General features: G+C 35.7%; 2 protein-coding genes across 3 annotated transcripts in view; both read left to right on the top strand.

Moving 5' to 3' along the window:
• The window catches only part of LOC135222262 (putative ammonium transporter 3), a 31,757-nt gene extending 28,009 nt beyond the window's left edge, over positions 1-3,748 (top strand). Inside the window, 1 exon segment of the mRNA XM_064260375.1 lies at positions 2,915-3,748. Within this exon segment, the coding sequence (XP_064116445.1) occupies positions 2,915-3,141 (227 nt within the window). The 3' untranslated portion in view covers positions 3,142-3,748.
• A 2,734-nt stretch (positions 3,749-6,482) lies between these two features.
• The window catches only part of LOC135221948 (uncharacterized), a 40,084-nt gene continuing 31,981 nt past the window's right edge, over positions 6,483-14,585 (top strand). Inside the window, exon 1 of one of the 2 annotated variants that reach the window (XM_064259987.1) lies at positions 6,483-6,616. The gene's annotated coding sequence lies outside the window, so the exon portion shown is untranslated. Of the gene's footprint in view, positions 6,617-7,154; positions 7,179-14,585 lie in introns of those variants that run through there. The other variant, XM_064259988.1, reaches the window with a different exon arrangement.

The following is a 14,585-nucleotide window of genomic DNA, read 5'->3' as shown; positions in this document are numbered from 1 at the left end:
GAATGCACCCGCAACATTTCAACGAGTGATGGATCAACTGTTAGGATCAATAGAAGGAGTAGGTGTATACCTAGATGACATCGTGATTTACTCTACAACGTGGGAAGAACATCTGAAGATTCTGAAGAAAGTTTTCAAGAAACTACAAGAAGCAGGATTAACAATCAACCTAGAGAAGAGTGAGTTTGGAAAGGCAACTGTACAGTATCTTGGGTTTGAAGTTGGGAAAGGCCTTCTTGCTCCAGTAAATGCTAATGTAGAAGGTATCCGTAAGGCTACCCCACCTACTACCAGGAAACAGCTACAGAGATTTTTAGGAATGGCTGGTTTCTATCGTCGTTTTTGCCCAAATTTCTCAGCTGTAGTAGCTCCCTTGACAGACTTGACTAGTCCCAAAGCTAAGTTTATTTGGACTCCAGAGTGTCAAGAATCCTTTGAGAAGGTAAAAGCCATTTTAACTTCAAGACCAGTACTTCAAGCTCCAGACTTCGACAAGAAATTTGTGATACAAGTTGATGCGTCAGACTGTGGTGTTGGAGCTGTTCTACTTCAAGAAGATGAAAATAATATCTACCATCCTGTATGCTTCATGTCTACAAAATTGAAAAAACATCAGAAAGTATATTCGACAATCGAGAAGGAAACTTTAGCCTTAATCACTGCATTGAAAAAATTTGAAGTGTATGTGAATAGACCTAGGAATGAAGAAATATTAATATTGTCAGATCACAATCCACTGTCATTTATCCAGAAAATGAAAAATCACAATCAAAGACTGACTAGGTGGTCTTTGTGCCTGCAACAGTATAACTTAAGAGTGCAGCACATTAGTGGCAAAAACAATGTAGTTGCTGATTATTTATCTCGTTGCGAATCGTTGGATTCAACACCGTGATAAAAAATCTTCTGGGGGGAGGTATATTATATATTGCTACTTTCAAAATGCATGTTTTCCCCTCTTTGAAATGTCTTGTAGATTGTGTAACATTTTTTCAGATTCCTAGATAGCTTAGAATAGGATGTTTTAGAATGTGTGTTCAGATTTCGCATTAACGTCTTGTAAAAGAATATATATATAACGTAAAGAGAGAGATCCTTGTCTTTTCAAAGCTGCAAATGTTTAACTTTTATGTCAGCACTTTAAGATTAGAGTCTGCGAGATCCGTTTGCTTCCCTGCTCTGTCAGCGCGTTTGATAGCGAGCTCGTTGTCATCAAAAACATGTCAATCTTAATTATCGTTTACCCTCCGTTTCAATCAGGTACGTATCTGTTGAGCAGACTTGTATGGTACATGTATATCTTTGTCAAGTCCCATGTGGATGTTGCACATTATGTGTGTAAGATTGCGTCAGATTTCAGAACTTTCTGGAAGCTTTCGTACCCAGAACGTATTTGTCATCTGCCTAGCCCAATTTCCGCAAGGAAGAGTTTTCATTCAATCTTAAGACCTCGAGGCAGTTAGATCTCCCTCTCTCTCTCTCTCTCTCTCGCTCTCTCTCTCTCTCACTCGACATCGAGATTAAATTAACGTAACGTAAATTTGGTCACTCATAACTTGTGAGAATTCTATATTTGATATTTCTTAGAATTTATTTAGTTTATTTAATTTCTTTTGTGGAATCTGAACAAACATTTTGTAACGGCGCCTGGTTTTTTTGTGATAGTGTAATATACAAGAGAAAGAAAGAAGTTGGTATACCAAAAAAGGTAAAGTGTGTTATATTTTTATTAGTTGCAACTAATAATGGATAGGGAGTGTGTTTAACTAATAATGGATAGGAATTGTGTTTAACTAATAATTGATAGGAACTGTTGTCTGTTACGAAGGTTTGGTAAAAACTGTTGGTTACAGTGTTTTGAATGAAAAAGATTTACACTTTTACACATTGCTGATATTTTTTGTGTTTGTGTTTGTTCCATTGTTTGTGCACTTATTCATTTTCTTATTGAAGTGTGTCTTTTTGTTTTATATTTTCATTTACATTCACCATTTAATTGACTTAGTTATTTTCATTGCTTTATCATTGCACATTTAATTAAATTTAACACTTGTGAATTGATTTGCATTTACTTAGAATTCTTTTCAAGTTTTATTGTTGTTTAGCACTTGTGAATTAATTTCAAATTTTCAATTATTGCCTAACACTTTTGAATTTTGATTGAATTAATTTTCTTGAATTTTGTGATAAATTAATTTTGATTTAATTTTACTTAATTTGATTCAAGAATTAATTAAACTTTACTTTGTTTTCAAGTAACAGTAATTTTCCCTAATATTGTGAATTTCACTTATAAATTTTGAATTTAATAATAAATTTTTGTATTTAAAATTTTTATAAGTGTTTTCTTTATCTTACACCAGTATAAGTATATATAATTATGATTATATTCATGTTAGGTAGAAACATAGAGTGGTAATTGATTTGCTTTCCTTCAATTTAATTGAAGTGACTTAGAACCAGGGAAGTACTTAGACTTCTGAAATCAGGGAAATACTTAGAGTTTTGAAAGTTGTTGATGGAGTGATGCCCTTTGATTAATTTAATTACTTACAAGATTACCTCACACCGGTTTTGATGAACTTAGTCTGATTTTCTGCAATACTGGTAAGTGTTAAGGGATCACTGTTACCTTTAGAGTATTCAGTCGTTTAAACGTGTTATGAGGGTTCAGGTGTCTGGCTTTTGGTGAGGTAATATTTGATGCATGGTAACCAGATATTTGGCACTTCGTAACAATATATATATATATATATTATATATATATATATATAATATATATATATATATATATATATATATAATATGTGTGTGTGCACTTCATTTTTGCCTTCTGATAAGGAAGATTTAGAAAGACCTCTTATGAATTCCCTCTCAACCAATTTACTGACCACTAAGGACGTTTGATCAACAGGCCATCAGTTGGTGCTGGCTGAGATGAAAGCTATGTCGAGGCGTGGCTCAAGTGTTTCCAGAGCTGTGGCCCGGGTAACTGATAAAAAGGCGAAGATGAAGATGCCGTCCTTTAACTTCCTTTCCTTCTGTCGAAGGAAGAAGAGTGCGAGGAGTTCCACCAGCGCCAGGAACAAGATTAACGTCATACCCTTTCAGCCTCCGGAGGGTTATGGTGCTTGGGAATGAAAGAGCATCTTGCAGATTATTAAATTTGGTCTAAATAGTAGCATCCGATTGTGCGTGACTTCCGGCGAATGGAATGGAAGGACGACACTTCGACCATGCTCGGAGCATTTGGCAAATGATTAAAGTTTGCTCAGTCAACACAAGTACAATATATAGGCCTACTGTGCGTTGAAATCTGAAATCCCATTAAAACAGAGGTCATTTTTGTTTTGAGAAATCGGGTGATTTTGAGTAGGATTTTGTAACTAATAAAGGTAGTACATTAACTTAGATATTAATGGTATCGCAATCAGCATGAAATCTTAGCGGATGTCATGATGAAGTTTCAAGTGACTAACCTCAGCCATTTACTAGAAAATAAGTTATTATGTTTTGGTCTCGAAGTCGGATCACCACACGTTTGCAATCATATTAGAAGCACCTATCATTGGGACCTTATCAAGAGTAGTAAGAGTGATCATATTTATTTAATAGTTAGTTAATTCATCATGATGCTTATTGATAGAATCCATTCTTACTTAGTATTCAGTCTTATCTCACAACAACTATCTTTGGGGACATGTAATTGTCCTCTTTTCTTCTTGGCTCGTTTTAGCATAGAAAGTAAAGGCGCAAATACATGTATTTACAAAGCAGTACTTTATTTACTCTTCATTCCTACTGGCCATGAATTTTCATCTTACGACAGAAGTCTTCCTGCTTTTGATGCCAAAATGCCATGCCTATTGCAGATAAGAATAAGTAGGCTCCGTAGGGAGATAGTGCCGTCAGTGAACCTCATCCGGTACACTGTAGGCATTACCAAGGTCCTTTATATATATATTTAAAGGACCTTGGGCATTACTTAAGGTTCTTTGCTGCGTTCCCTCAGCCCCTAGCTACGACTACTGTCATTCCTTTTACTGTACCTCCGTTCATATTCTGTTCCATCTGACTTTCCACCTTCTAACATTTGATCCATAGTGCAACTGCAAAGTTTTCCAGTCCTGTTACACCTGTCAAACCTTACCTTCTTATTTCCGTTTCAGCGGTGAAAGGCCTCATAGGTCCCAGCACTTGGTATTTGGTCTAAATATTCCGCTTTAATCAAAATAAGTTGGCAAAGTCATAAAGAATCCGTAAAATTATGGAAGTGCTAGTGATGTCTGTATAGACGAGACCTCTTTCAGCCAGTTCAATCGCTGAATGACTTCATTGGTTCCAGTGCTTGGCCTTGGCCTTTGGCCTAAATTATATATTCAGTTCAATTTAAAAGATAAATAAAATTCATTTGCGCGATCATGTGAAGTTCGAAAGATTGAACTACATATATTCTGAATTGGAAGACTGTTCTACGGCTGGATCAAAAGTTATAAACTGCGGTACTGAACCTCGCACATAAGAAAGCAAGGCTGTTAGAATTAACTGAATATCTTGTACTATTTGGTGTAGGATATAGTCTAGGAAGAACGATGATATAAGTTATCCTCTGGGTAAACCGGTTTCTAAAAGATATCGTAGAAAATTTCAACATGCTATGTGTGTTCTTCGAAAATAAACCGGTAGCCAAAATGGAATTGCATAAAACTAAAGAAACCTTGCCAATGAAAAGATCATGGTGAGTGAAGGTACACGATGCAGTGTCATGCAATGAGTAAATTAGAATATACTGAAGTCCATATGATTGCAACCATAACCCTAATTATAGCTAAATCTCATTTAAGGGAATGGCCAACTACAAAACGGCTGTCAGAGATGAGATTGAATTAAATAAAACAACTTCAGTTGCTTTTTTTTTTTTTTTTTTTTTTTTTTTTTTTTTTTTTTTTTTTACGAAACCACAGTCTTTGCTTACAATACGACCTGTAATAGGCTATGGGCGTTACTCGAGGAAAAACGGAGATTCTATAGTGACCAATTACTCTTGATAATCTCTTACTTAAAAATTCATTAATTGCACTGAGAAATGTTCTTTCAACTCCCATCTTTCTGAATTTGAAAAATTATGGCATCATTATTAATTGGTTTAGAGTAAGAGGGCTGTCAAGACCAAGTCACACACACACCTTCGCGACCGGACTAGATATCAGTAGATATCAAACAAGTCATAAATGAACAGTGATGATTGACTTGTGGTTAAAAAAAAAAAAAAGACACACACACAAGGTGAAGAGGCAAATTTTAGGGTACTAATGCAGAGGGGCGGAGGTTTGGGAATGTGGGCTAGAAATTGATAGTGAAAAAAAAAACATCGTTATTACGAGGTAATGAAGAGGTAGGGATCACAAATTAACTATACTCTGTTTTTTTTTCATCTGTCCATCCACCTGTGGTGTTTGAGCATGGCAACACTGCGTCCCGGGCTTTAAATAACATCCTATTTCGAATATTAACGGTGTAATTCGCATACAGTAAATTATTAAAACACTTTTCAGTTGCAAATGTACACCAAGATATCCTTTTTTTACCTAAAACGTACACATGGCGTAACTATTTAAAGCCCGGGACGCAGTGTTACCATGCGCGACCACCACAGGCGGATGGACAGATGGAAAAAAAACAGAGTATAGTCATTATAACAGATGACTCATAAGAATCAAATTATATAAATAACACATAAGCTGACAAATTTAATGGTCAGTCTTTGAAAGCTAATGTTTCAATATGGGATATTGTGGAAAACTAACTTTTCCCTAAATTTTGTATGGGGATTTATGTCAGTTAATTCGATCGATGTATACAGATTTAAAAGTTACAATTAGAGAATGGTGTCTGTGAAAGGATATCGGCAACCACATTTACAGCTACTGTAACACAGTTCTATATATAATAATCATAAACATGGCATTATCAAATTTCAAAATCAGAGTGGTAACAATATTGACAGCAACTGGAATCAAATCAAACCCCAGACAGTGGTGGGAATCTATAATACGGAAGAATGAACTAGAAAGAAAGGAAAGTTTGTCTTTCTTTACGAAAACAGGAAAGTTCTCTGAATCTTGCAAATTGATGACCTAAGCATAGCATAATTGGACTGATTAACAAAACAATTGAGAGAAGTTATTTAAAAATTGGCGCTGAATCGCAAGGGAAAGATATAGACAAACAGTCATTAGTGAATATCGTTGTTAAGAAATTTGATGAAATCATTAAAGGTGATAACCAAATTTCCCTTGCTGGTTAGCAGAGATAGAAAGAACATGTTGTAGCTAAATAATGTGAGGAAAATATGAAGGGAGAACGTATGCTGGAGACATAAATGAAATTTTTTTTTCCATTACTTTATTGTCCACCACACTACATGTTATTTGCTTGCACCATCCATGCCAGGATTATAATGATGAACGAGCGGAGGAATTCATGGAACAATAGAGAGAATAATTTTAACAAGTGTAATCAGATTCAGACATACGAGAACGAGCGACGGAGCCATTGAAAAGGGAGAAGTCCTTTATTACTACTACTACTATAGGAGTCCATCCATGGTTAGAAGGTAGGTTGTATAAGGCTCCTTAATTTACATGTTTAACGGGAGAAATACTACTGAGAGAGCTTCGCAAAAGAGTTTTGGGCGATTTTATCAACAATGTGTACCAAAGTTATGAGATTGAAGCCCGGATCTCCTTTTATACCTAATAGGCTACATTAATTATCCTAGTTAGGCTGTATACCTACCTACCTACCTACCCATTAGAAGACTATGCTACTGAAGTAGACGTACCTACCTATAATACTATATATCGGCCAATTAGGGTTTTTTCCACATGTAATAATTTTTTGGCATTTCTAGCCATTATTGGTGGTGCAAACCACTGTTCTTTGTGTTACCCATCCCAGAGGGAAAAGCAAATTTGAAGACAACCACGGCTTGGTTCCTGCCAATCAGCGATCGTGATAGGGTAAAGTATCGCAAGGCATCCCGGCGACCACCTTGATGTTAGCACGAACACTTTCCCAAAAAATAACTTTATCACTTCCAGTAACCCAAGTTAGACGTCAGTCATGAGCCTACATCCATGGAAGCAACACTCCGAGACCTCTGCTTTCCTCTTGAAGTAAGAGTTTTCTCCCAAGTAACAAATTAAGGCCATAATTTCTGATTAAACAGAGGTCAATGAAAGTCTAGCCATGAGCAGTGCTAACTTAGGTACCTCCGTAACGCTTTCAAAATTTTTACTTAGAACACCTAACATATCTAGAGGATTGACGCCATCTCGATGTTTGCGGAGTCACTTGTGTCAACAAACTTCCCATTTCCTGTGCTAAATCCACACACCACTTTTACCCATAGCTAGATGCTGGGACACTTTCTTCACAACAATCTTAAACGATGATGGTGTTTATGCTTGCGACCTGGGAAACATGGCGATTGTTTGGAAAGAAGAAGAGTGTGCTAGATAAAATTTAAATAGGTAATTAGTTAAACACCAGAATAAGTTTATGAATTGTATAAATTTATTATGTATTCATGATAATTCATTTGAAAATATTCGTTGTTGTAAAAATAACCAGATTCCTGACACAAATTTCAACAGTTTTGCTGTGAACGTTAGCTACGGTGTTGTTCGCCCTTTCCTATTTTTTTATCACTGTTGCCAGTTGGTTTGTTTTACCCTCCAAACATGGAAGTAAGTGAATTTAGAGTAGCTGTTTGTAATATATATACATAAATATTAGGGCAATTGTATCATTATTGCATTACAGTGGGGCATCGCTTAATCGCGGATCAGTAATCACGGAATCAGTCATTCATGGGTTTTTTCTTGGACTGCTTCTCATGCTTATCGCTGGTATGAATCGCAGCATCGCGGGACAAACATGTTGCGTATACGATGTTTATCGGTAGGCTAAGCCTCAGCCGCGGTCTGATAATCACCAATAACATGAAACAACTCACATTATGATATTGACTGACATTAAAGGTAATAAAACTATTCTCACCTTACTATATGTTATTGCCATATCTTCATAATAAATAGTCTATTCAAGGTATATGTATGACGTTCATTGGTAGGCTAAACCTAGTTGCAGTGCGATAACCACCAACATACATGAACAGATTCACATTATGATATTAACAGACAATAAAGGTAATAAAACCATTCTTACCTTATATATTATAGACATATCTGTGAATTAAGTTCCATCTTGCAACTAAAAACAGTGATGATATTGGTAAAACGACATCAGTTGATTATTTTAAGAATGTAAACAAAACCAGAATGCAAGTGGTAGATCGCTATGTTCATATCATAATATTATAATGTGGTAATAATACATGCAATATGATTAAACACAGTAAAACAACAGTTTTCTTAAAATGATCATTATTCTCAATACACAACTATTATTCAACTTTTGCTAATGGATATCTGTCAATGTTACAACCAAATCAGGCAACAGTCTCTCTCTCTCTCTCTCTCTCTCTCTCTCTCTCTCTCTCTCTCTCTCTCTCTCTCTCTCTCTCTCTCTCTCTCTCTCTCTCTCTCTCTCCGACGAAGCATAAACAATACAAAATACGTAAAACCATTTTTTACTTTCTATATTATCGTCATATCTTCATAATAAAAAGGCTATTCGTGAAATAATTTCATATCAGTGAAATCAACTTTTATCTATGCGAAGCTAGCCCGCTGACAAAATGTACGTACGCATATGAAAATCAAATTATGGTAGTGTTCACAGCAAGATTATCTTTCGAAATTGTAATAGTACTAGTGATGGTAGTAATAATGTTTGGGAAGATACATAACATTCATTTTCAATACACAATATCATTGTTATTCTGGTAGTAAATAATAGTTTAGAATGATCATAATGTACTCTGCATTGTCAGGGGTTTGTAGCACGTTGAAACAAACAAAATAAAGTTTTCCCTTTAGGCTACGTGTTTAGAAAAACATGAATAGAATCGGCTTTGCGACTTCGTTTATTTTGATATTTTTAATGATACAATAATTATCATTTGCACTGCTAACACGGATCTGTTGAGTCCAGTGTTACCAATTTTGCAAGCTTTCATTTTCTTGAGGTAATTAGCAAGAAAATTTTCAATCCAGCATCTAGCAGGAAAACTTGCATCTGTTTTCAAATACATCTAGCATATGTATTTTGACATCAAAACTTTGTAATGTTAAGTTTAAAATTTCTTTTATTCTACTATGTTTGATATATCATGTAAGAAAAAGAACAAAATCTTGTAAAACCATTTTCAGGAATTGAACAGAATAGGTTTCAAAATTATTAGGAATCATATAACGTAATGTACAAGTACACTGTGTATGTTAGAAACATGTTTGAATCGAAAAAGAGAGCAATCGGTTGAAATGGGCTAAGTGGCATTGTTGTGTATGATGTGAATTTTTTAGCACTTTATGGAGCAAAATCTAGCAAGAAATTGCCATTCCCATTTGGCAACACTGGCCTGCTCATGTTCTAGGTGTGTTGTTATTGAAGTCGAGTTCGCCACGTTCTTTAAATTGTACCCATATAAATGAGTTAATTATGTGGCATCCAAAAGCCCCGTTTCTTTTACTCTTATGGGAAAGAAGCCTAAATGTCAGATGAAGGTTATTACGTGTAATATATTAACGTGTTGTGAAGAAAAGAGGCCCACGTGAGCATGCATATGTAGGCTTGTAGCTGTAATCCATAGGCTAGTAGGCTACACATTTACAGTAGCACGTATACTACATATATTTTTAAGGCTAATGTTGTAAAATAACTTTGAAACTATCTTGAATTTAGTTTAAGGTGATAGTTGAAGACATATTTGGTGTTTGAACTAAAGTAGGCAGTTATAAATATTGGAATAGTGGTCTTGGGTGGGTTAACCATTCAAGTAGGCAGTTTTTAGCAATTTTTTAGGGGGGGTACCAGGATAACACGGGTATTTACGTATCACAGGGGGTTCTGGGCCTTATCCCCCCCGATTATCGAGGCCTTACTGTACTATGATATCTAGAATTCATGGAAACAGTTTGTAAAAGCATTGGCGTATATGTCAAGTTCCACTAAATTAGCAACAATGACTTTCATTCCTATTTCTCAAACATTAAAGGTTACATTTGTTTCAGTCCTACAATTATTAAAAATACAAAAAAGCCAAAATAGTAATATAGACGTAAATAAATGAAAAGTGCTAGCAAAAAAGAAAAACTTTTGATCATAAACAATTCACTAAACCGTTGTCTGCTTGTGGATTCTGGCTGCCAGATGTACAACAAGGCTGAAAAATTATTCCCACCTTGGCTTTTCTGTGAACAAACTCTCACGTATTTCAAGTGGAATTTGGAGTGAATTGATAGTGAAATGTGTATAAGTACAATCAAATAAGCACTGTTGAATTTCAGTTGTGATGGCAGTGAGGATAAAACCACTGATTACAAAGTAAAAATGCATTTCAGTTCAAAACATGACCCCAGGAATAAGACATCTCATACTTTCACTAGTATAGGCAACAATGGGCTGATTACAACTACAATCAAAAGTAATATAAAAAAATTTTGCATATACGTATATGCAAATATTGTTCAAATGAGTCCTGGGAAGGCTGAGAAGGGCGTGGTCCTGATTGTAAAACCGAATTGCACACAACCATCACACACCATATTCGATTTAAAAACTGCCTTTAACACATATTTTACAAAGACTTCACATGCTTATTTTACTTTGTATGGCGGTCTCATATTTCTCATTTTGTTGACGAAACAATCTTTTGAATGGTATGCTTAAATATTTAATTGCATTGTTGTTTCAACAATTAAGTATCGGATGAATAAGTGGTCTTTCTTCGGATCAATGGTCGCACAGCAGTGTTTTACCCTACCTAATTATTTACAATCTTTTGTTTATGGGGTTAGGTTCATTCTCCAAGGGACTGTTACCAACAGAATCTGTTGATAAATAGCTAGTTCATACCTATATATCAACAAGCTGTCACAAATTATGAGGCATGAAAATATCATAGGCTAGGCTAGGTAACCCAAATAGGTATACTATTGGGGACAGATATACACTGTAACTTTCCATAGCCTAACCCAATCTAGGGCACTAGTTCCTTACAGGACTGGGAGGCCTGGACCCCCTTCCCCTCTTAACTTGACTTAGAATGCCATGAAAAGCTTAGATGAAGTGCAGAAATGCATCCAAACTTAACTTTTCCAAATCTAATCTAAGCTAAGGTGTCAGGTTCTAACCTGGCTGAGGGCTTTCACCAGCTTAACCCTCCATGTAACCTCACAATTAATCTCATAGTTTTCGTCTATTCGTCTGCAGTGTAGTTAGATTGTTAAATGTTAATTTCAAATAAAGTTGAATTGTGATGTCAAGTCGACCACACCCTGATCTACTGTTTCCGTTCAATGCATTTGGTCACACATTTCACAAAATTTTAGTAAGTTGATAATCTATATCTATAATAGTTAATCCATCAATTCATGATACCATAACCTGATACATCATTTAACACTAATTCATCTCCAGAATGATGAGTCAGATGACTCGTATACATTTGACTGATTCTGAGAGTGAATTACTGAAATCCTCATCAACAGAGGTGGCAGCCCCTGCAAGTGTTTTACTATATGTCTGGCAAAACTGTAAGTCTTTGCAGGTTCTCTGTAACAATAATACGACCATACTCTAATGAAATTTAAGGAAATCCATAATAATGCTCCCTTGTAAATATGCTTATACGTGAAAAATGTGATACATTTTGGACTTAAGTGCCTATAAGTTATTTGTCTAGTTTTTAATATCTCAAGGAAAATAGAAACATACAAGTATCCTTTAATTGCTGTAATATAATCAAGAAAAATTCCCAAAATTACTAAAAATTTCCAGGCTAATAAAATTCCCCAAAGATTTCCTGGAAACTTCACCAAAATTCCCAAAAACTTTCCTACCCATTACAACCCTAATGATGGTAGTACATACTGTGCTCTAGCAGCATAAATTGGAAAACCCCAGCAAAAAAGGAGAACCTGGATTAAACTATGGATGAAGAACAGAAATGAATCATCTCATGATTGTTTATTTAATGAAGTGAAACTTTACCCTGATATATATATATATATATAGTACAGGCGGTCCCCGGGTTACGACGGTTACCGGCTTACGACGTTCCGAGGTTACGACGCTTTTTCTTAAATATTCAATGGAAAAATCCGTCCTGGGTTACGACGCTTGTTCCAAGGTTACGACGCTGACGCTTCCGACGCTCCGAGTTAACGACGCTTTTAAAAAACGCATACTATGATAAAAATCCTTTATAGTTTAGCACAGTATATTAGTAAAAATAAGTTTCTGGTTAGATTAACAACAAAATTTTGAGATTATGATGATTTTCGACACTTTTTATGTTGTATTTTTTCTGTGTTTTTTAGTGACGCCTCATATGCGGAACTAGTTTCCAAGCGAATGAATACATACTAGTTTACATATAACAGTCAAAAGCCGCAAATAATGAAAAAATCATTGCTTGTTTCCAGTAATATATAACAAAACGAAGTTTCTGGTTAGATTACAACGCAAATTCCAAGTATCCAAAGAGAGACATTATCCAGTAATTTGATCAGAGAGAGAGAGAGAGAGAGAGAGAGAGAGAGAGAGAGAGAGAGAGAGGCGTCTTCCGACGCTCCGAGTTAACGACGCTTTTAAAAACACATACTATGATAAAAATCCTTTATAGTTTAGCACAGTATATTAATAAAAATAAGTTTCTGGTTAGATTACAACAAAAATTTTGAGATTATGATGATTTTCGACACTTTTTATGTTGTATTTTTCTATGTTTTTTAGTGACGCCTCATATGCGGAACTAGTTTTCCGAGCGAATGAATACTATAGTTTTACATATAACAGTCCAAAAGCGCAAATAATGAAAAAATCATTGCTTGTTTCCAGTAATAATAACAAACGAAGTTTCTGGTTAGATTACAACGCAAATTCCAAGTATCCAAAGAGAGACATTATCCAGTAATTTGATCAGAGAGAGAGAGAGAGAGAGAGAGAGAGAGAGAGAGAGAGAGAGAGAGAGAGAGAGAGAGAGAGAGGCGTCTTCCGACGCTCCGAGTAAGGGACAGAGAAGTGTTCGTTTCGTTATTTAAACGGCCTCTGACTCATGCCAGTAAATGTTTTGTTGATACTAATTATATAAGCCTATTTAAAGATACGTTTACTTTAATTAGTCTATATGATACGTAAATAGTAATCAACTGTTCTTGTATGCCCTCTATATTTGGCAAAATCGAAGTATCCAAAGAGAGAACTTATCCAGTACGTAATTTGATCAGAGAGAGAGAGAGAGAGAGAGAGAGAGAGAGAGAGAGAGAGAGAGAGAGAGACGCTTTGGCACAATGGTCTCGGGGGTTTTATAGCTTCCTTCTTGCTTGATGATCGTGGATATTGTAGAAGGATTTCGACCATACTCGTTTGCCAAATCGACGATACGAACGCCACGTTCATGCTTTGCTATAATTTCATGTTTTGCTTCCATCGAAATCATTTTCTTGGGTTTTTTCTTATCACCTGCTTTGTCTTTAGCTTTGAGACCCATGGTTAATAATAAAATAGACAAAATAACACGAAAAATAGGCGCAAATACAACGAACTAAACAACTACGTGTTAACATGCAGCACCAACAAACAAACAGACTGAACGCCATTTATCGGTCGCCTATACAACTAACACTCATCGCAAATCGTATCTCAAATATTTCGTTGTATATCAAAGCTTGTATTTCACAAATTTTCTGTTATATCTCAAAACATTCGTATATTAGGGCAGTCGTATGTCAAGTTTCCAATGTAATTTGATCAGAGAGAGAGAGAGAGAGAGAGAGAGAGAGAGAGAGAGAGAGAGAGAGAGAGAGAGAGAGAGAGAGACGCTTTGGCAACAATGGTCTCGGGGATTGACGTAACGTTTATTTTCTGAAAACGATAGGACAGAGAAGTGTTCGTTTCATTAAACGGTGGCCTCTGACTCATGGCAGGAAATGTTTTGTTGATACTAATATATAAGCCTATTTAAAGATACATTTACTTTAATTAGTCTATATGATACGTAAATAGTAATCAGCTGTTCTTGTAGCCCTCAAGATTTTGCAAAATCACTCCAGGTTGTACATAAAACTTCAAGAATGTAGGTGTCACCAGAGGATTACAATAGTTTTTACCTTCAAGAACCACAGTTCTTTTATGAAAATAACTCCAGGTTGTACATAAAACTACAGGAAAACGACATGTAGTGTAACCAAGGATTACAAGTAAGGTTTTTTATAACTTTTTAATTTTTTAGTTTAAGACATATTTCCAAGCGTCGTTCCGGCTTACGACGATTTTCGGCTTACGACGCGTCTCAAGAACGGAACCCCCAGGTCGCCCCCCATCCCCAAGCAGACTGGAACCCCCACCAGTTCGTAACCCTGGGGACATGACCCCCACCGTATATATAGATATAT

Source organism: Macrobrachium nipponense, chromosome 3 (assembly GCF_015104395.2).
Source record: "Macrobrachium nipponense isolate FS-2020 chromosome 3, ASM1510439v2, whole genome shotgun sequence".
Lineage (NCBI taxonomy): Eukaryota > Metazoa > Arthropoda > Malacostraca > Decapoda > Palaemonidae > Macrobrachium > Macrobrachium nipponense.
The sequence above is the reverse complement of the archived record's forward strand: the minus strand, read 5'-3'. Positions and strand labels throughout refer to the sequence as shown.